This window comes from Lepisosteus platostomus, chromosome 3, assembly GCF_059453375.1.
Source record: "Lepisosteus platostomus isolate fLepPlt1 chromosome 3, fLepPlt1.hap1, whole genome shotgun sequence".
NCBI lineage: Eukaryota > Metazoa > Chordata > Actinopteri > Semionotiformes > Lepisosteidae > Lepisosteus > Lepisosteus platostomus.
Genome location: NC_142613.1, coordinates 50,007,784 through 50,027,873, shown reverse-complemented (window position 1 = coordinate 50,027,873; position 20,090 = coordinate 50,007,784). Strand labels below are relative to the sequence as shown.

General features: G+C 39.8%; 1 protein-coding gene across 1 annotated transcript in view; it reads left to right on the top strand.

Annotated features, from left to right (window-relative positions):
• The window catches only part of LOC148675027 (uncharacterized), a 72,840-nt gene extending 54,828 nt beyond the window's left edge, over window positions 1-18,012 (top strand). The window contains exons 81-104 of the mRNA XM_088623467.1: window positions 143-255; window positions 430-555; window positions 993-1,101; window positions 1,600-1,782; window positions 2,551-2,706; window positions 3,141-3,350; window positions 4,911-5,056; window positions 5,353-5,538; window positions 7,039-7,150; window positions 7,898-8,065; window positions 9,355-9,471; window positions 9,936-10,060; window positions 10,240-10,462; window positions 11,489-11,674; window positions 12,208-12,405; window positions 12,870-12,974; window positions 13,178-13,289; window positions 13,759-13,889; window positions 13,973-14,057; window positions 14,211-14,320; window positions 14,767-14,883; window positions 15,635-15,847; window positions 16,640-16,801; window positions 17,453-18,012. Of these exons, the coding sequence (XP_088479593.1) occupies window positions 143-255; window positions 430-555; window positions 993-1,101; window positions 1,600-1,782; window positions 2,551-2,706; window positions 3,141-3,350; window positions 4,911-5,056; window positions 5,353-5,538; window positions 7,039-7,150; window positions 7,898-8,065; window positions 9,355-9,471; window positions 9,936-10,060; window positions 10,240-10,462; window positions 11,489-11,674; window positions 12,208-12,405; window positions 12,870-12,974; window positions 13,178-13,289; window positions 13,759-13,889; window positions 13,973-14,057; window positions 14,211-14,320; window positions 14,767-14,883; window positions 15,635-15,847; window positions 16,640-16,801; window positions 17,453-17,779 (3,720 nt within the window). The 3' untranslated portion in view covers window positions 17,780-18,012. The remainder of the gene's footprint in view (window positions 1-142; window positions 256-429; window positions 556-992; window positions 1,102-1,599; window positions 1,783-2,550; window positions 2,707-3,140; window positions 3,351-4,910; window positions 5,057-5,352; window positions 5,539-7,038; window positions 7,151-7,897; window positions 8,066-9,354; window positions 9,472-9,935; window positions 10,061-10,239; window positions 10,463-11,488; window positions 11,675-12,207; window positions 12,406-12,869; window positions 12,975-13,177; window positions 13,290-13,758; window positions 13,890-13,972; window positions 14,058-14,210; window positions 14,321-14,766; window positions 14,884-15,634; window positions 15,848-16,639; window positions 16,802-17,452) is intronic.
• The last annotated feature ends 2,078 nt before the right edge of the window (window positions 18,013-20,090 follow it).

The window sequence follows — 20,090 nt, the reverse complement described above, 5'->3', positions numbered from 1 at the left end:
CAACAAGTTTAAGGAAAACGTTGTGGGTTTTCTTACTTGCATAAATCTGTAACTTTTACCTCTGCAACAAGCTTGATTGACACTTAGTCCAGATTATAACATAAACAGAAAATATGCTTGACTCTGAAATGGTGTTTCACAGGTCGAGGAGATTCAAGCTGAATATGATGCTGCTATAATGAATAAACATACACTGGAGACTGAGCTACAAACCCACAGGGAGAAGCTTAGATCGGCTCAAGACGTGCTCAGAAGGTAATTTCAGGCATCATTTGATACAATGTGGAAATGATTCAATAGAATCTGGAATATTTCAACAGCCAACAGTTTGGTGCCATACTCACGTGGACAAACTTCCGTACTTGAAAATGGACATATTGTCTACAAACAATATGAAGAATTCAAAACGCAAACAATATTTTCTTGCAGGTTAAGGACTCTAGAGAAACACTGGAAAGACACTTTGGAACAATGTGACACATCAGGACTGGTTTTCAACTGTCTAGTTGCCTCAGCCTTTCTTACGTACTGTGGACCATTTCACAGTGAAGCACGGTAAGCTGGTGGAAAGGAAACTCTGAGGGCCACCGGGACATTAGCATTAAAGAAGCTGTAGCTTCTTTAAAATGAAAATACCTTTATTTTCTCTAGGAATGATAACAGCAAAGGATAAGACAAAAAAAGTTTTATTGAGTATTTAAAGTTACAATAATTTGGCTTAACCCTCCTGACCTCCTGGCCAGAGGACCTCCATGAGGAGTGAGGAGTGAGGGCAGCTGCAGAGGAGGGGATGGGGTGGAGGAGGGATGAAAAAGATGAATGCGAGGGAGAGGAGATAACGTACAGTATTTATGCTGTTGGAGTGGGGAGATGATGTCACGCTTAATTACGAATTACAGACTCTGCTCTTCCCAGAAATGCAACATTTAAAATGCAATTCGGATTTACTCCAAACAAGTAAAAACACATTTACTTTTCATTTCTTATTTCAGGCACCTAGCTTCAGAGCTTTTCATGCAGACGTGTGTGGAAGGCGGGCTCTCGCCACCAAGGAAGTTACTCTTCAGTGACATTACGTTGAGAAACTTCCTAAACAGTCCAGTAAGTTGTTAAGGTTTTCTTTAGCAGCTAACATTTTTGTAAATTTCATAGAATACCAGTGGAGTTGAACAGTTCTACGTGCTAATCCTTTCATCATCTATTAAAAATAATAAGAGAAGTAATTCATATCTGTGCTAAAGTCCAAGGCTTAACACCCATATGCTTGCATTTCCATGGAATCTTTAAAGAGAAAGTCATCAGAACCTGTTTAATACTGAGGGTCTGTGTGAGAAAGACAGTAACAGTATCTGTTAAAGAACAGTGTCCTCTGTCACCAAATGAAGGCATTAGGAAATTCTGGACAAGAGGAAAGAGTGCCACCTACTGGTCCACCAACATCTCTTATAACAGCAACCCGGTTTTGCTTGGAAGTCTCTCATTCTGGTAATATCTAAGCCCAGCCTTGCTTAGTTTCTGAGATCTGAGAAGATCAGGCTACAGGAAAATAACTCTGCTGTCAGTGTGAAATGTCCTAAAATGTGTTTTTCCTTTACTTAGACCGAAATTAAGAGACTTGAAACAAAAGGACCAGCCCTAAACAAGAATACGGAGTTTGTCTCTTGTGTTCTCAAATACGACGGGTGTAATAGCACATGGGTGCTTCTCTGTGACCCCATGGCTCAGTCCATTGAGTGGGTGAAAACTCTGTTCTTCCAAGATTGCATGGAGGTCCAATACCATGTAGGTACCTTGTAATCTTTTTCCTAAGCCACCCAGTGTGTTATGGAGTTGACTGTATTGATATGAAGTGGCACGTTTCACTCTGTCATTCTGAATTTACATTTTGTTCTTCCATGTTGTATTTTGAGCTAATGCTTGGTTGTGCTATACAACATATAATTTTCATGAAATTCCAATGAACAAAACCTCCGTTTCTGTCTAAATCATAAACCTATACTACATGAAATAATTGAAACTGCTAAGGTTCACTGAAAACTGAAAAAAATAACAAAGGAGGATCTAGTCAGTACCAGTTCTCAGACAAGCATTTTGCATAAATCTAGCAGTGACGTTTTTTTGCCGTTCATTTTTCCCAGTAATGTACTTATCCTTACAGCCTTTATATTCAGTGTTATAAAACAGTTTTAAGACAGCATCTGCAATCTGGTTCAAAGCATGTATAGCACACCCGTGTTCTGCTTCCAGTAGTAACCACAATGCTATAATCATGCGACTTTCAATGGAGATCCCCAATATTAATAAATAGCAAGATGCATAGCGAATGTCAGTCATATCTGTTTACCTGCCATAAAAATGATGTTGGAATTTTCCTGCTAATAACTTTGCTGTCAGGATTTGTTACAGTTATAAATCAAGAAAGTTTCTTTTGGTGCTTATTCTGTAATCATATGAATGTTTTGTACTTAATGACCAAATGCACAAACAGCACTGCAGTAGACAAAATAAAATGTAAATTCCTGACTCCAGCCGTGATGTGACTGCTTGTAGGAGCTCCAGACCCAGCTGGACACTTGTCTGACTGATGGGCTCCCCCTGCTGCTCACATACTGTGACCCTAAGGCCCTGGCACTTGATCAGAGGTTTGCCACTGTTCTACGGTCCAGAATGCAGTTTGTGAGATCGGGAACCCCTTTTAAAATCACGGTAACTCTCTATCTGTATTTTTAAGAACCATTGTTTAATAGCTCGTGCCCACAGGTAGTCCTGCGTGTTAGATCACAGAGTGACAAACCATCTAATTTTCTTTGCAACAGACAGTTGTTCCTTCATTCACAGGACAAAAAGGACCTTATAATTTCTATCTCATTTGGCTCTATATTGGGCTTGATTCTTGCTAAGAATTGCTACAGATCACTCATTCATGCCGTATATCAATGTTTTTTAGTCGGTATACAGTATGTTGAGTGACTGCGAAAAGCATAAATAACATTCAATGAAAAGGTAAAACATTTGAAATAATACTTTAAAACTGAGCTACGAAGGAGTCAAACCAAAATGGCTGTATCACTCTACCCCTTTTGAATATTCATACAAAAATATGATTATGCTAAAAAGAAAATTAATGTTATTCTTATCAGGTTGCAGACCATGAGGTTGAGTGCCACCCAGGATTCAGACTGCTGCTCCACACCACCAGCAGACCAGAGGAGGTTCCTGCAGAGATTGCTGCCTTTTGTACAATTTTGCACTTCTACCAAGACCGTCAAGGGCTGTCTGAACAGCTGCTGGACAGGTTCGTGCAGCTGGAGAAGAGCCGACTCAGTAAGGAGTACGCCACACTACAGAAGGTATGTACTTTCCCCTGAAACCAGCTTCAACCTTATTTAAAATAGCTCCAGCAGCTACAGTACAACTGATCCTATAGAAATTTACAGCACTTACAGAGATCTTCCAAACAAACTATGAGAGGAGAATCCATGTTGTTTACAAAGTGGTGCTTTCAGAGGTGCAATTGATCAGTGATTAATAATAAAAAAAACTGTGTAAGTTCCTTTAACCTATGTACAGGATACATGAGAGGGTGTTCTTCCATTTTCTGTTCTGATATCCTGCTAGCATGAAGCAATGTAGCTCATTTGCCTAAGAATCTAGTTACTCTTACTAAAACCTGCAATTGCTTCTTTGATCCTCTGATGAGGTAGAACTCACACGTCTTTGCAGAATGTGTTCAACCCCATCAAGTCTGCAATAGGATCGAACCTTCCTCTTTCTTTTTCTGATTTGACCTCAATATATCAGTGTGTGGTCAGCATGACATTCACTTAAGCTCATTTCCATTCAAAAGCCAATTTGGAAGAGCTCAGGTTAAATCTGTCTACACTTGACCCACCTCTCTAATGCAACATAATGTGCAAAGACAAACACATCTCTCAGCTCTGCTACTCCAAACGAGCAGTATCTGTTTGAAGTTTGGGTTGTATTAAAAACAGATTATATGGCATATGCCATGTTCAAGCAAAAAAGTACTGTATATATGGAGTACAAAAAGAAAAGAGGCATTAGAGAGGAAAAAGTTGACAGCTATCAATGCATGTAATTAAGGATCTCAATCTTTAACATGATACCAAAAAAATATGTGAAATAGTCCATTCACAGAAATAGCATGTTCCATAAGAATAAGATAATATTCTTAATATCTTACACCTTACTGTTAGAGAGTAACAGAGACAAAACAACATAGATATCGTAAGACTTTTTCATGATCAAAGGTCAGCAATTAATTAAACCTGATCATTACATTTAGCAGGCAAACCTTCTAGGAAAGCAAATATCTATTAGAAACAATACCTAATATTATCTCATTCAAGGTTTTGTGCTGAAGCCTAAATGTGTGCTGTATCTCTGTTAGTATTTTATTGATAATCCTGGTAAATAACTGCTGCAATAAAAGTGACGTGTCCGTGCATTTTCAGAATTAATAAACAATCACCTGTCTTGAAAAAGGCTAAAAAAGGAGACCTGGGGTTATCCTGCCTCTGAGGTTTACTCACCAGATCTTCAGTGAGGTTTCTAACCTGCTGAAATTCAGAAAAGCAGAATATGTATTTCAGTTACACAGCTTGTAAATTTAAGTGATATTAATTATATATATACAATAGATTTTAACAGTTGCTAATCAACTTCACTTCACTTGTTCTGCGTATAAACATTGCCAACACTTTCAGTGTATACTGCACATGTGCTGATTATCTTGCTTGAAATCTAGCTGACTGTTATATTCATATTGTTTTTTCACCGTGCCCTTGATCTGTCTGTATAAATGTCACCTACTGTGTTTTTGTGTACCAGTTTATAAGAAGGAACAAGATACTAGTGTGATTCATTATTTCCCTTTGTGTCATCACTAGGAATGTTTGGACAACATGGAGGATCTTCAAACTGTGGAAGAGAAGATTGCAGAAACCTTATCCCAGGAATCCTCTCTCCTCCACCACCTGGCTCTAAACAGAACGTTGAGTGACCTACACCAGCTCTATGATGAAGCCTTAGAAATGTAAGGAAAACCTGGTGCACATGAGAAACTTGTCATTCCCCCAAATGTTTTCAGCCATATCCACTCACAGACTCCTTAATGTACAGTAGATACAGTATGTTTTATGGATTAACTACCTTCATCATCATTCTGTGCATTATTGCACACCAAATCACTTCAGTTGTCAGTTTTTGTTTAATGTCTTCTGGATTTTAGGATCTCTTTTCTGCGATTTAGCGGATGTTTTATTTTCAGCGCCCTGAAAGTGAGTGAAAAATGTTCACATCCTGAAATTCGAGATGTTTTCGTTCTTACAGGAAATCAAAGCTTGCGTTATTGGAAAAGACAGCACTCACTGCCAGAGAAGGGTTCAGAGACCTCGCAGACAGAGCTGCACTGATGTTTGACACTGCCAATACGATGAGACAAGTGAACCCTGCATATCACATTAGCTTTAGCCAGCTTCTGGAGGTTTTCGACAGTTCAGCTGTGCACTCAGAAAGGTACAAATCAGTATTTTTGCCACACTGATGCCCCAATGGAGAGCCAAAAAGTGAGGCTTTTAATCACTTCTCACAATGTATTACAATGGTCTTCATTTATGATTTACTTCAATGTATAATCGATTCATAAATGTGTATATTTTTCTATGGATTATATTACAGTTGAAAAAATATTGATGTTGCTTTCCAAGTGCCATTGAATGGATTGTTATCATCCACAGATATTTCTGTTTTTCTGTCATTTTAAGCAACAAACATTTGTTTTAGAAAGGATATCTGTGGATCCTTCAACAGATTTGTGGATTTGTAATGCACTATTGACTTTTCTCTGTTACAACATTACCATTCTTTTCCCTTTGTCCCTGCGTGACATTTGGCAATTGTCTGAAAGGTTTCTTCTTGTCTTATGCAAAAGCTTATTAGCTCCATGGAGAAGAATTTTTTTTTTGCATTTATATGAGATAGTATGGCGTTTATACAGGGACAGTATTGCATTTAAACGAGAAACGTATTGCATTTATATGAGATCGTAATCTGTTCAATGTTTAAAGAGTCTGCAAAAACCCATGTACACTGCAGCCATGAACCCATGTCTCTGCAGCTTCACATCAAGAAGAACATACGTTTGGAAAGCCATGTCATTCCTACTTGTCAGAGAAATTGCGAAAACAATGTGTTTAACCTGGGAGTGCTTACTGACACAGTGTTGTACTTCATGTATTAAAAAGACAGAACATGTGCTCCTTTAGATTCTTTTGTTCCAAAAAGAGGTGTGTGATGATATTCTATTGTTGTTAATCAATGCTACTATTAATATAGTTGGCAATGTTGTTCACAAATTAACTACAGTATTGCATTTAAACGTAATTATTTTCTCATATAGATGCAATAATTTTCTTGTCTAAACACAATAATGTTCTCTTATAAACACAGTACTATCTCATATAAAAAAAAAATTCTCCATGGGGCTAACAAGCTTCCATAGTCTTACAAATGGCTAAAGAAAAGCTCCAAAAAATAGTGACTTATCCTGTATCTGAGTGGAAAAAAACACTTTTCACTTAAGCATCCTGTTTTAATGTACACCGAAAGGAAACCCTCCCAAACTTGGGGAGAACATGTAAACTCCACACAGACTCTCTCACTCCAGGTCCTCTACAATCCAGACACTCCAGGTCAAGAATTGAACCCAGGGCCCCAGAGCTGCAAGCCAGCAATGCTTTCCTTTCCACTGTGCTTCCCAATGTTATAACATTCTGTGTTGGTATATGCAAATGTAGCCTTAAAATTGAAGACATGTTTTAGGACTTTAGATAGGGGATGTGCATCACTGCTCAGGCTGCAAAAGGAACAAGCAGAGGGTAACTCTATGATGAAAAGAAAAATTAAAATGCAAAGCTTTGGGCATTTTGCCTGTATATTTTGGCATAGAACCGTCTTTAAATATATATTTACAGATCAGTTTTAAAACTTTGGATGTTTTGCTTTTATCTTATACAGATTTTCAATCAAGACTCTTGTTGACCGCTTGACATATAACATATTTTGTTACATTGGAAGATACATGTTGGAAAGAGATCAGATGGTGTATACCCTGCTCTTAGCTTTTGAAGTAAGAATTTATGTGTATAGTTCCTAAGGGTCTTGTTCAATTATCATTTGTAATATAATATATTACATTACATGTATAAATAAAGTTTCAGTTAATTTTTAATTACCAAATTCCTTTGGAGGGAGTAAAAACAGTCTTTAAAAGAAACCCGGTGCAGTGTAATGGGTTTCTCCCTTGCATTCTGTTTGATTTGAAGTTGTAATTTTCTTTATTTTCTAATCATGTAAAGTTTTGTAATCATGCAAGTTTTCTTCTGCTAGAGAAGAAAGGGTGTTAAATTCTATATGTTCATATACAGTATATGATGGCATTTATAAATGCCAAAGAGTCACACACAAAACACAGAGAAGAAAAGCTTACAGACAGTTTTCCAGTGATGGAAGTCACACGATACGAAACACAGCTAAATATGCGCATTCACAGGGTCTCACACTGTAGTGAGAAACCTGGCACCCTGCTACTGAACCACTTCTTCAACTCAGGGGCACCAGACAGGGAGCCTACCTCATATAACAGACACACAAATGTAGGATATTCCATCGACAGTAAAGCACAGCCATAATTGTGTAACTGTACAAAAAAAATCGTAAAATTCCGTCGCCCTTTGCAAGTTTCAGTTCTGAGTTTATTAAGAATAGCCATTCTCCCTTAGACCGTTAATTTTACTGCTCCTGATCTGCACGCCTGTCCAGGAGACAATGCTACAACAGAAAGGGGCTTTGTATACATTTCCGCTTTGATTTCCAGATTGAAAGCTGCCTCGGCCACATCAGCCCAGGTATGATAGAGTTTGTTCTCTCCCCCGACCTCTGTGCCTCTCTGATGGAAGCCATGAAAGCAAAACCCTCAGAAACAAGGCAGGCTGCCAAGAATCCTTTCGAGTGGATGACTGAGGAGCAGTTTAAAAATGTGCAGGTATTTTGGTGTTTTCTTCAGTTCCAAAAAGCCCAGAATTATTGTTAAAGTGTTTCTGAGACCATTAATCGTCAATGTTGGAATGTACAATATCTGGGTACAGAGAGGCAGTTCTAAATTGACTACAGTAGGGACTCTTCATCTATGAATTTAACATTTGCAAATTTGCTTATTCGAGATTCATTCTGGTCAACTGAGTATTGTTTTTTTGGATAGAAGAAGAGCACAATGAGATGAAACTGAGCTCAAGGTTAACTGCAACTTTCAATTTAGAAGTGCAATAGACTAGGATCTTCAGACAAATCTAGCTCGTGAGTGAGCCTCTCCCTGCTCCTGCCCAAGTGCCCACTACACAGCATCCACATCTCAGCCTGGTCTTGTTTTTGTATTGATACGAAAACTCCTGGTTCTGTGTCTGCAGCGCGGGGAATGACAGGCTGGAGACGACTCCACAGGCTCCCTGACAGTTTTATTGCCTTTTCATTACAGTGGCGTGTTAATCACATAGGCAACGAGAGAAAGTGCAGGCATTCGCTGGATGCAGAGGAGGGATTCATGTTGTTTATTTTAGATGATTACTTTAAGTTTATGATTATGATTGTTTCTTATATTTGATCAAAATTATTTAAATTTAAACCAATGCATTACTACTGTACTGAGTTACAGGTACGTGAGAATTTGGCTATTTGTGACCGTTCTCTAGACTGAACCCTCACAAATGTGGAGACACTACTGTATTATTTCCTATATCGGACAGTTTACGTTCACAGAGCTCATTGGTTGCAGTGACACACAAGACAACTTGTTATAATAGTTCTTATAAAACAAGGTTTTGGGGTTTTAATACAGTATGTCATATTCTCACACTTGTCAGTTTGTGAATCTGTTCTAAATTTTGACTCCTGATATAATGTTTCATACCCAGTATATTTGAGTTCAAAATCCTGAGCAAACTTTTTGTTGTACTTTAATCATTGCATTTTAACTGGTGGTATGAAAATCAACACTTTCTTTCTGGTGAAACATCTTTCATCATTCAGATCAGTATAAAGCACATTATAATTTCTGCTACTAAATATTTTGGGGGATTATGTGTTTGTTTTGAGCACCATTCATTCAATAGTTGTGTTTTTTGATTGGAATTGAAGGTGTTCTTTCATAAATTAATTTAAGTCAATAAAATTAGTCATCCAATTTCACAACTGTTAACGAGAAATAATGTGAAAAATTCTTATACTAGATTCTACATAGCACTGAAGAGCACTGAATATTTCTTAACTGTGTTTCAGATTCTGGGTACGTATTATAGCTGGTTCCATGATCTGTTTGACCGAATGTTTAAGGATGGTAAAGAAATGACATGGAAGGCTTTATGTGATAGTGACCAGCCAGAGAACCCTGCAAAGGTAAATCTCTGCTCTTTGCCTCTGAATGAAGTTTGACTACTCCAAAAAATAATCTGAATATCTACTTGTTGCTGTGTGGTATTTTGTAAATATACTTGAAAGTTATATTTGATAGTACAGTATACTGTAGTAAACTTTTCACAACTATTTGAAAGTAATTTAACTGTAATGTTGTAGTGTCATTTTTGGTCAGTATAGTTGTGGATTTGAAATTAAAAATGATTTTGACACAGTTTCTGTCTTGGAACTGCCAGTTGTGGTTATTTTGTTTTATTTTCTGTTTTTTTTTTCCATGCATCTGTTTAAAATGGTTTGCAATTAAGGTGCCCGGAGAATATAAGTAAAATCATGTGGCATCGGTTTGGCACACAGTTCAACATTTTTGAAATCCTTTCATCTATCATACATCTTCTTTTCAGCGAATTACCACTGTTGAAACCACTGTTGTTTTTGTGTTGTTCAAGGTTAAGGGCCCTGAAGGGTTGAGCAGCCTGACGGCACTGCAGCGCCTTCTGGTCGTCCGAGCAATCCGCAGTGACAGGCTCATACAGGCAGCTTCCCTGTTCATCGGCAGCACTCTTGGGAAGAAGTGAGTGCGTGGATAGTCAGTCCTTAGACTCCGCGGAAAGAAAAATAGCGCATGAGCAAATTATTACATCCCTGTATAACTCGGAAAACAGCAACTGTTCAATGATCTGAACTTTGAATAGCTAAGCAAGTTACTTGCTTTCAATAGTTTATATGCATTGATCATTGGTTTCATTGTAGATACATCACTGAGATCCCATCTGATCTCCAAAGATGCATACACCAGACGACAGCCCAGATCCCAGTTTTACTGCTGTACAGCAGTGAGGCGGAGGAGCCTCGGAGGCTTGTCCTGGAACTGTGCAGCCAAAGGAGCTGTAAAACCGAAGTTGTGTTTGTCAGTGAAGATAGTGCCAGCGAAGCGAGGAGAATCAAGGATGTGATTGAAAACGGCCAGTCCAAGGTATTGTCTCACAAGGGACTTGGTAACACTATTTTTTATACAGCACGCGACATCCATATTACATTTTCACAAAGTCAGCGTACCTCAAAATGAGAATATTACTAAATATTCATGAAAACATAATGGGGTTAGCAATTCATCCATCCATTGAATAACCAGTGCTGCGGGGGAGCAACCAACAGGCGCAAGGCAGGGGGATACACCCTGGATGAGATGCCAGTCCATCCCAGGGCACACAGACACGAACACGGAAGCACACACACACAAGGCCCTGTCTTCCCAGATCCCATTAACCTACCAGTATGTCTTTGGAGTATGGGAGAAAACTGTTGCACTCGAAGGAAACCCACAGGACCATGGGGAGAACATGCAAACTCCACACAGACAGCACAGCGGAAATTAAAGTCAGGGCCCCAGCACCATGAGGCAGGAATGCTAGCCACTGTGCCACCCTAACGTCTGTTCAAAATTCACATCAGTCCTTCAAATGTTATTACACCACGAATTATGAAACTCTTGTCATAACATTACATGCAAAAGCATAGCGATGGTGAACCCAGGTCCAGAGAGCCACACTGCAACAGGTTTTGTAGGCTTTCCTTTAATCAGCAATCTCTAACCACTTGGAACAATCTCATTTTGACCACTCAAGCAGATGTTTTCAGTTGTGTGGTTTAGAGGCAGTTTGAAATGAAATTATGAAAACTTGAAACTAGTAAATTGAACAAATCACCTTATTCAGAGTTCAAAAGAATTTGTGCCAATTAGTTTGAAGTTAGTCTGGGTCTATCTTTGTTATAGTGTAAGACTTCATAGAAAGATTTTGTTTTCTTCGGTTTGTTCTGTGGACCTCACATTGTGGCCCTCAATTCTTCCACATAAAAGCCCCTTAAGAATAGCTCCTGACACTCCACTGTCAGACAATTGTTATTACTTTAAGATTCTCCCAGAAAATATTACAATATTTTTTGCAGACACCAAGAATTGAAGTTGCATAAAATTAGGAATTGCTTGTTTTCCAACCAGGGGAGCTGGGTTTTGCTGGAGAATATCCATAATTCAATGCACTTGATGACATCGATAGAAAGCCTGATCCATCTGAATAAGAATCCGAACAAACAGTTCCGCCTCTGGATTTCTGCTCAGGCCAACACCAGCATTCCAGTGAGGCTCATGCATGTATCACTGCGAATTGTGGTGGACACACCAAAGGTACTTTTTGTAGTGCTTTAAATGTTGTACTGCTGCAGTATATATCTAGAATGTAATTCAAATTAATGCCATTTAGGTTGATGTAATTTTGCTTTTGACTTTTTCCATAAAAGAGTCAGTTACGATTATAAAAATGAAACAACTGTATAACACATTGTATATTATTCAACACTGAGTAGACTTAAAGTGCTTAAATGGCAGAAATCGAATAATCCTAGTTTTCATGAAATTAACTCAACAACTGTTTCTCATTCTATTGATTGTAATGCAGACACCGTGGTTGTAGTCCATGATTATTTTTACATGCTGATATAATCTGTTCCTGGTGCCATTGCCCTGCAGTAGTTATATCCATAACACATCAACAGAGACTGAAATTTAAATGCGTACGGTCCCGACAAATCCTCACTGGTTCCCACATATTGACAGTCTTTATTTCACCGCACTGTGAAAAGATTCCAGGACCGCGTTTCCAAAGGAAGGTGGTGCTTCCCCCTCGTGTCCGCGAGGCTGACTTGCTTTTGGAATTGCAGAACATGAAGGACGCCATGCTGAGATGCCTGCAGCAGGTTGGCCCAGACGCGCTGCGCAGTTGCAGCCGTGCGGAATGGCCAGCCCTCATTCACAACCTGTGTTACCTGCACTGCGCCGTGAGGCTCCGGGCCGCCGCAGGGGGCACCACAGGCTGGAACTTCAGACACGCCATGATGTTTGGCATCCAGGAATTCAGGGTAGACCCCGCCATGTTTTTGCTGGGTTGTTTTTTTCTTGGGCAGTGGCAGTGAACATGAGCATGACTGTGAATCCCAAATAACCTTCGGGCACACTGGGTAAAAAAACAAACAAACATTTTGCAGCATGTTGGTAGATCTTCTAATGCCTGTTCCAAAAGGCACATGGGGTTTAGAGTTGCAAAACTATTAGATGGACACCATGAGGTTTATATTTTCCATTTGAGTTCTTCTCCTGTGTCACTCCGGGGGCCGGGAAACGAAGGAGCAAATCTCGGTAGAGAAGGAATTGCACAAGCTGCAACACCTAGGCTAGAATTGTACATTTTGCAATCTGTTTTTGAAGTAGTATTTTTGGTCACGTCCAAAACCTATTACAGCTATACACATTTTTTTTTTCCTTTCCTGTAAGTAGATTCTAAAGTATTAATTCAGGTTCATTTATGTGTTCTTGTTTGCTTCAGGATGCCTTGCAGGTACTAAGAGAGGAATTCAGAGATGGTTCCACCTCTGACGTAGGAGAGGGAAGGAGTGTTTCTTGGACTGGGATTCGGTATCTCCTGACAAATGTAAGGCATTATTACTCATTCTGCTTATTGAAACACAAATAGTTGCATTTCAGGAACTGATCTGATTAAAGTAATCATTGGGAAAAAATGTACTTAGCTTTAAGTAATCAGGATCCACAGTAGTGGACTGTCACTGTGCTCTGTGCTCAGGTTACAGTACCAGCTGTGGTGACTGCTTTCAATGGACTGGCTTATTTCCCTAGGTTATTTACGGCAAAAATATAACTGATGACTGTGATAAAAGAAGCTTGGCATCATTGGTTGATTTGTGGATCAGTTCAACTGCAACAAAGAAAGACAACGATATGACAAAATGTAAGTTTAACTCAACAGATTCAGGAAATGTGTTGCTTAGATTTATTCCTCTACATCAGCAGAGACATTTTTTGTTGGTGTTTTTGAAGTCCTGAATAAGGATGATTATAGTTTTAGTTTAACAAATGTACAAAATACGTTAGATATCAGAATGGGAGTGTCATTTGAGCGCCCTACTTGTGAAATTGAAAGCGTCTGTGGTTTTAGGTACTATATAAACAAACAGCAACCTGCAGAAGGAAAGGGATTTTAGAAAGTAATCTGGGTAGACTATATTTTTTCAGAAACATTGAGATCATAAATGAAGGTAATCGCCAAATGAGATGTCCATATCAGATGGAAACCTCAGCAACAAATGTTTCACTGAATTTAGCCAGTTTTCTCCCATATGTAAAGTAAGAGAAGGTATTGCAGGGTCAGACTGCTACATGCGGCTGTAGTAAACAAATGTATGCGGGCCGCTCCACAGTGAAATACAGGATCCCAGCTGCCTTCTTCGATCCCGATGCCCCGCTGGAGGGCCTGCTGCAGGCCCTGGACTCCGTTTGTCGCCACACACTGGACGTTCCGGAGGGGACCAGCCTGCACTCTGCTCCAGGGGTAAGCACTGGAGCCTCATCTGCGCCCTTTTCTAGTGCTTTAATTCTTCAGAATTAACGTATACTTTCCATGTTGTTTTCCAGCTTCACTTTGGAGATGAGCAGTATGCTTGCCATTGGTTGAAAACTCTGTACAAATCTTTATCATTTCAACATCAGCAGCACTCGTGTGAGTAGAATTATCTTGCAGGCAAAGTATTTTTTTGGTATTGTCTGAAAGCAGCTCTTGTAAATTTTAAGGACGATCGTAATTTGGGATTAACTCGTCAGAATTCTGTGCTGATCCACTCGGTATCTGCTACTGTAAATTCTCTCCCTCTAGTGGCAGTTCAAAGACATTGCAGGGACTTCCTATTGAAATCGAGGAAAGAAGAGGAAGTGTGGGAGATTTGTTGTAACATCCAAGCTAAAATTCCGAAAGGGTGGAGCAAGGTAATGCGCACAGAGCACTTATTTATCAAGACCAAAATTGATAAAGTCAAGTTGTAAGTCATAGGTGGTTATATCTTAAAGTTCTAAAAATGAGGAGACATTTTTATTATCACACCCAAAGAAGGCTCCGCAGTCGAAACGATGTGTTTCTTTTGTCCTTAATAATCCAGATGGTAATTCAGGGCATTATTTTTAGGCAATCACATAAGGAAAATCACATTAAGGCAAGTCCTTATAATTGGATTATTTGTGTAATTTAGCAGTTACTCACTGTGGTTATTTTTTCTACTTTATATAAAATATGAATAACTTCTTCATTTCTGCCAGCAAAAGTAGCAACTGAGGTGTAATAATTCTGGTCGTGTCAAATACAAGTCCTTTGGATCCCCAATAATACTGTATGAAGACATTAAGTCTGATTTTTCTTTTGAAAATATATAAAACAGGATTTCATCAATGAGAGACTGAAAAAGATTGGTGGAAATACGCCCTTCAACTTGTTTTTGAAGAAAGAGCTGAACCACCTAATGGAACTCCTCTCTGAAGTGAAGAGAAATTTGCAAGTACTGTCAGCTTTTGTGTTCTTAGAGCTTCTATTCAGATATTGCTTCACATGGCTTCATAAACGGTACTGTACATACTGTCTGATTACATACTGTACCTACTTTCGTACAGAAGTTCCCAGAGTTTTCCTTTTAAGCTAGAACATGACTTTTTAAAAGGTGATTTTATTAACACTTTGTGAGTTCTTTTTAATGACGCCCCAGCAAAATTACCAGAGGGAAAAGCTAATTGTCCATACCAGAAGTAATAAGAACAACAACAATCGTAACAATCATATAAAGGCAATAAAATATTAAATATGAATATCATTCAAGCGAAAACTTTGAATGGTCAGCCCTGCTTCCTCATGGCCTCTTCCCTGCTAACTTTTCAGCTGGGGCCTTAGTTTTAATGCCCGGAGTGCTATGTGCGTGGAGTTTGTATGTTCTCCCTGTGTTCGCCAGGTGCTCCAGTTGCCTCCCGCAGTCCAAAGACACTACTGGTAGGGTCAGTGGCCTCTGGGAAAACTGGCCCTGGTGCGAGCGTGTGCGTGTCTGTGTCTGACATGCACCGGACTACTGTCCCATCGAAGGTGTCCTCTGCCTTGCTCTCGTCGCTTGCGACCTGCACACCGACTGCCCCATGACCCTGAATCGGACAAAGCGAGTTCGAAACATGGACGTGTGGTCGAACAGAGTGCAGGTTGATTATGGTTTCTGCAATAGAGATTTGGGTGGAGAGTCCGTGAGCTTTTGGGTTTTCTGACCGCAGGCCATCAGACAAAGCACGGAGGGTCCACTCAGGCTGGGAGGCACCCTGTCGGTGACAGAGCTCTCCGTTGCTGCAGACCTTTTCCGCCAGAGGGTCCCGACACACTGGAGCTCCCTGGAGGGCCAAGACACCCCCCCCGAGCACTGGGCAACGGCGACGTGGGTCAGAGACCTCCAGCAACGTGTCCTCCACTTTGAGAAGATTCTGCAGCTGGTAAGTTAGAGTCGTGGGCGAGAGAGACGGCAGCAAAGCAAAGTCTCAGGCAGGAAACCTGGTTAGACCCAACTCTTCCAACGTCCCTTCAGCTCTCACAGAGTCGCAGCAGATTAAACCTCTACGTATTTCCATGCACAATCTCATGATCTGCATCAGAGCACAGTATAGATGACAACTGAAAAAAGAAATACAATCACTGGCGAGGAAGGTATAATTAACCATTGCCTGTGCTGTGCGCGTAACATTGTCTCCTCATCCGGCTTCATCTGCTGGGGAAAGTGGGAGCATGTTGGCACTCTGCTCGGGGTTTGCTGCTGGTCAGGAATGCAAAATATAGGAAGAGTATTTGGAGAGCAGGGGCACCTTAAAAACAAGGCTGTCACCAATAATACACTAACATTTATCGAATAACTTTCTCGTGAGTTAATTGCAACTTCTGTATTTATTAGAATACTCTTTTAGAATACTGTATTAATAAATCTGTGTAATATGTGTATACAAATTAAAGAATCAGACATCTGAGGTTTTATGAGTATTTCGATTTGTTCAGTGGACTTTGGATAAAACCTAAAACTAGATTTTAAATTACTTCAAATAACATTTCAAATGCGAAAAAACCCAGTCTTTGCAAAATCCGTTTTGCTTGTCTTGGCTGGAAGCGAAACTGAAACCAAAATATTTAATCCTAATACATCTTAAATTTTTCATCATCATAAACTGTAAGCATTAGACCTGAGTTCTTGTCACCACATTTTAAATAAAAAAATATACTTATTTTTCCAATCCTAGGGTCAAGAGAAAATGCCAACATATTGGCTGGGGGCATTTAAGAATCCAAAGGGGCTGCTGGGAGTGTTCAGACAACAGAGCATCCAGCAACACGCAGAGCAAACAGGCTTCATCGAGCCTATGGATCTCCACACCGTCATCACTCAAAGAGACAAAGACCATGTAAGTGTGCGCGGACACTGTGTTACACGGTTATGCAATACAGCCTACAGACAGGGCATGCTGTCTAGTCACCACTAAGGACATCAGAGAGGCAAAGACTGAAGCAGCCCAGAGCTGTAGCAGTTCAGTTAGCATTATATTGTCTATAAGGCACAAGAGAACCGGCACAAGAGAAGTCGGTCTTCCTATAAGGTCATCTGCAAAGTGTTTTTTTGCCTCGAAACAAGCACACTTTGAAATGAATATTGACTTCTGCCAGTGGTAAACCTCCCTAAACTGTATTTTTTAACCTGCTCGATTGAGTTTGTAACGCGCAACATAAGCCTAATACACGACAACTTGATAAATATTTAATATAGAACACATTTGCCAAGACACGGTACTGGTTAACGTAATTTTCAGGAAAGCACTTCGGTCCTCAACACACAGCAGGATTCAACAAAAATCAGATCACACTATGTGCTGGAACTGGTATTTTATCAGTCCCCTCAGCTTGGACTTCTTCATGATTAACGAACAAATCCTTAAGCCGTGTTAACCGAATCCTCTGTGGAGGAGAACAGTAGCAGGACCCAGAGCCTCTCAGCTGCTGCCGGTCGCCTCTCTTCGCTCAGTGACGTGAAACACCTCAACACCACCCTCTCCCCGCAGATCCGGGATCCTCCGCAGGAGGGGGTGTTCGTGTATGGACTCCATGTGTGGGGCGTGTCCTGGCACAAGACGGAGGCGGAGCTCCTGGATGCTCCTCCGAAGCACGGCCCCGTGGCGCTGCCGGTCATTCACCTGCGGTTCCTGCCCAAATCCGAGAAAGCTGGCCTGGGCGACGCCGCCAGAGCCGCAGACTCCTACCAGTGCCCTGTGTACGGCTCCTCCGCGGGGCCCCGCGGACCCGTCCTGCACCTCCAGGTGTACAAAGAGAACATCCCCGCGGCGAGGTGGGCTCTTCGGGGAATGAAGGCTACACTGCAGCCGTTCTGACTCCGCCGTTCAAGACACTGAGCATTTCAGCTGACCGCCAAATGAAAGAAGTGTCTCCTTTACCGCGATCAGTGCACCGTCAAACTATCTATCTCGTATCGTTGCAGCATAGCTTGATAACAGGGTCAGTTAGACTTTGCAGAGGAAGTCAATTGTCAATATACATCAATGCTTACAAGCATCTCAGAGAACATAACAAATAATAGAAAAATAAAGGAATCACACCACAGAAATGGCTTTGTTTATTTAAATTGTATTTGCAGCAAGGAGCTGAATGCAACAGGATAAGGAATCAAAAGTTCTTAAATAGCCGGTCAATAATTCCCCTCTCACATCGATCATCAGCATTGACAGCGATATGAACCTCACATTTTGTCAAAAATGTACAAATATCGAACCTGCATAGCAAATACAACATATTGACAGAAAATAAAAAACACTTGAAACACCTATCATTCCGAATTCCATATTGACATACAGATTTAAAAGTCATTTTACCAGCTGGAAATACTTTTTAAAAATCTGAAATCAAATATAGGCAAAGTATGTACATACAATTTACGGAGGCTACAAAATAGCATTAGACTGAAAAGCAGTTGAAATAAAAACAATGTTGCTGACTGATATATTCTGTAAGCTAATAGACCTTAAGATATTTCTAGCTGTCCATTAACTGATGAGCATATTTGTTCAGTGAGACACAGCCCTGTATGTACATGTTTCACAGACACACAGTTGTAGTTATTTAAGAGCCAATGTACCATTCAGCAGTTTTACTTAACATTTATTTGAGGTAACTTATCTGCTGTGGCTTGACATTAAAAAATTGTGAAGTGACACTCGTCAGACACATATTTGTCCTCACTAGAATAGATAGGGTTTACGACTTTTTGTCAGCATAATAACAAATATGTTACTTCCATTTCCTTAGAGCATTATTATTAAAAACCTCTTCAGACAAAAATGCCCTAAACATGCATGCAAAATACTGTGCTGTATTAACACGACATTCACTGTGGAATGTCCAGAAATGACTGCATGCATTATAATTATTTTGGAAATGACAATGAATAGCCGGTAGAAAAAAAGGCAAAACAGCACTCTATTTCAATTTTTTTCAAAGGACATCACTCATTCCTGCATTTAAATTCTGATCCAATGGTAATTTTACAACAATTCTGCAAGAGTCACTCAGTCATTTTACAACAGGGATTGTTTCTGAAGCTGATGCACTGGAGTCCATCGTGAAACTTCAGAGTCATATTTTTAACCTATAAATGTCAACCACATTTATAGGTTACCTATAGATGAACCACATGAACTCAATGTCCTTACTTACCTGGTTGGCCTTCAGTGGAACACGATACCCGATGCATTTTACAGTATTTCCGCACCACAAACTACTTCCCGATACAATCAATTTAGTCGTAACATTTAACACTCATTCTACTGCCGTTATACAGTTCGTTTAAAAACTATATACACAGTACACCCTTTCTAATCATAAAACCAAAGAATGTTTCAAACAGCAAACCAGTCCAACTTCAACGAAATTCACAGCTGTAACAGACCATGCATTGGTTCCTCTAGATAATACAGTGTTTGTGGATTAACGAGACCACAACACATTCTTCTAATGAATCTATTATCTGCCATTTATCCCTTTGGGTCAGAAGATGCTTGCAGGCTCATTTCCAAGTTCCTTCGGTTTTTATACACCAACCAGCTGCCTGAAAAAAACTCAACACTCCCTGAAGAGGCAATAGCACAGCGCTTCTACTGCACTTCACAGTGCTCAGTAATCACAGGACAAACTGCTTTGGACAGGAGGGGTCACTGCTGAAGAGTGCTATTCTTTAATATGTCAGTGGGGTGGCTTCACATTGTTATGAAGCTCCTAAATATTTTATACATATTCGCCTGTAATTTTGCAAATATGAATTCAAAGGACTCGTCTTCATTCGCAGTAGGAATTCAGAATCTAATCAAAGGGCATGCATTTTCTTTTATGATATGAGTAACCTGTGCAGCTGCTTGAAATTTCTGGGGACATCTTCCCAACTATTTTGAAAGTATGATGGTTATAAAAAATGAAAAGGGATCATCATTTTAATTGGACCACAAGCATCATTGCTTTGTAATAGATAAGTGGGAATATAAATTCTTCCATCTTAAAAAATATACAGTATAAGCATCAGAACTTTAAACTATTTCAAAGATCGATATTTACTGTATTGTTAATTAGGCTGTAATTATCTTGAAATAGGATTAGTGGCCAATACCTATGGATCCTACTCGGGAGGTTTTTGAG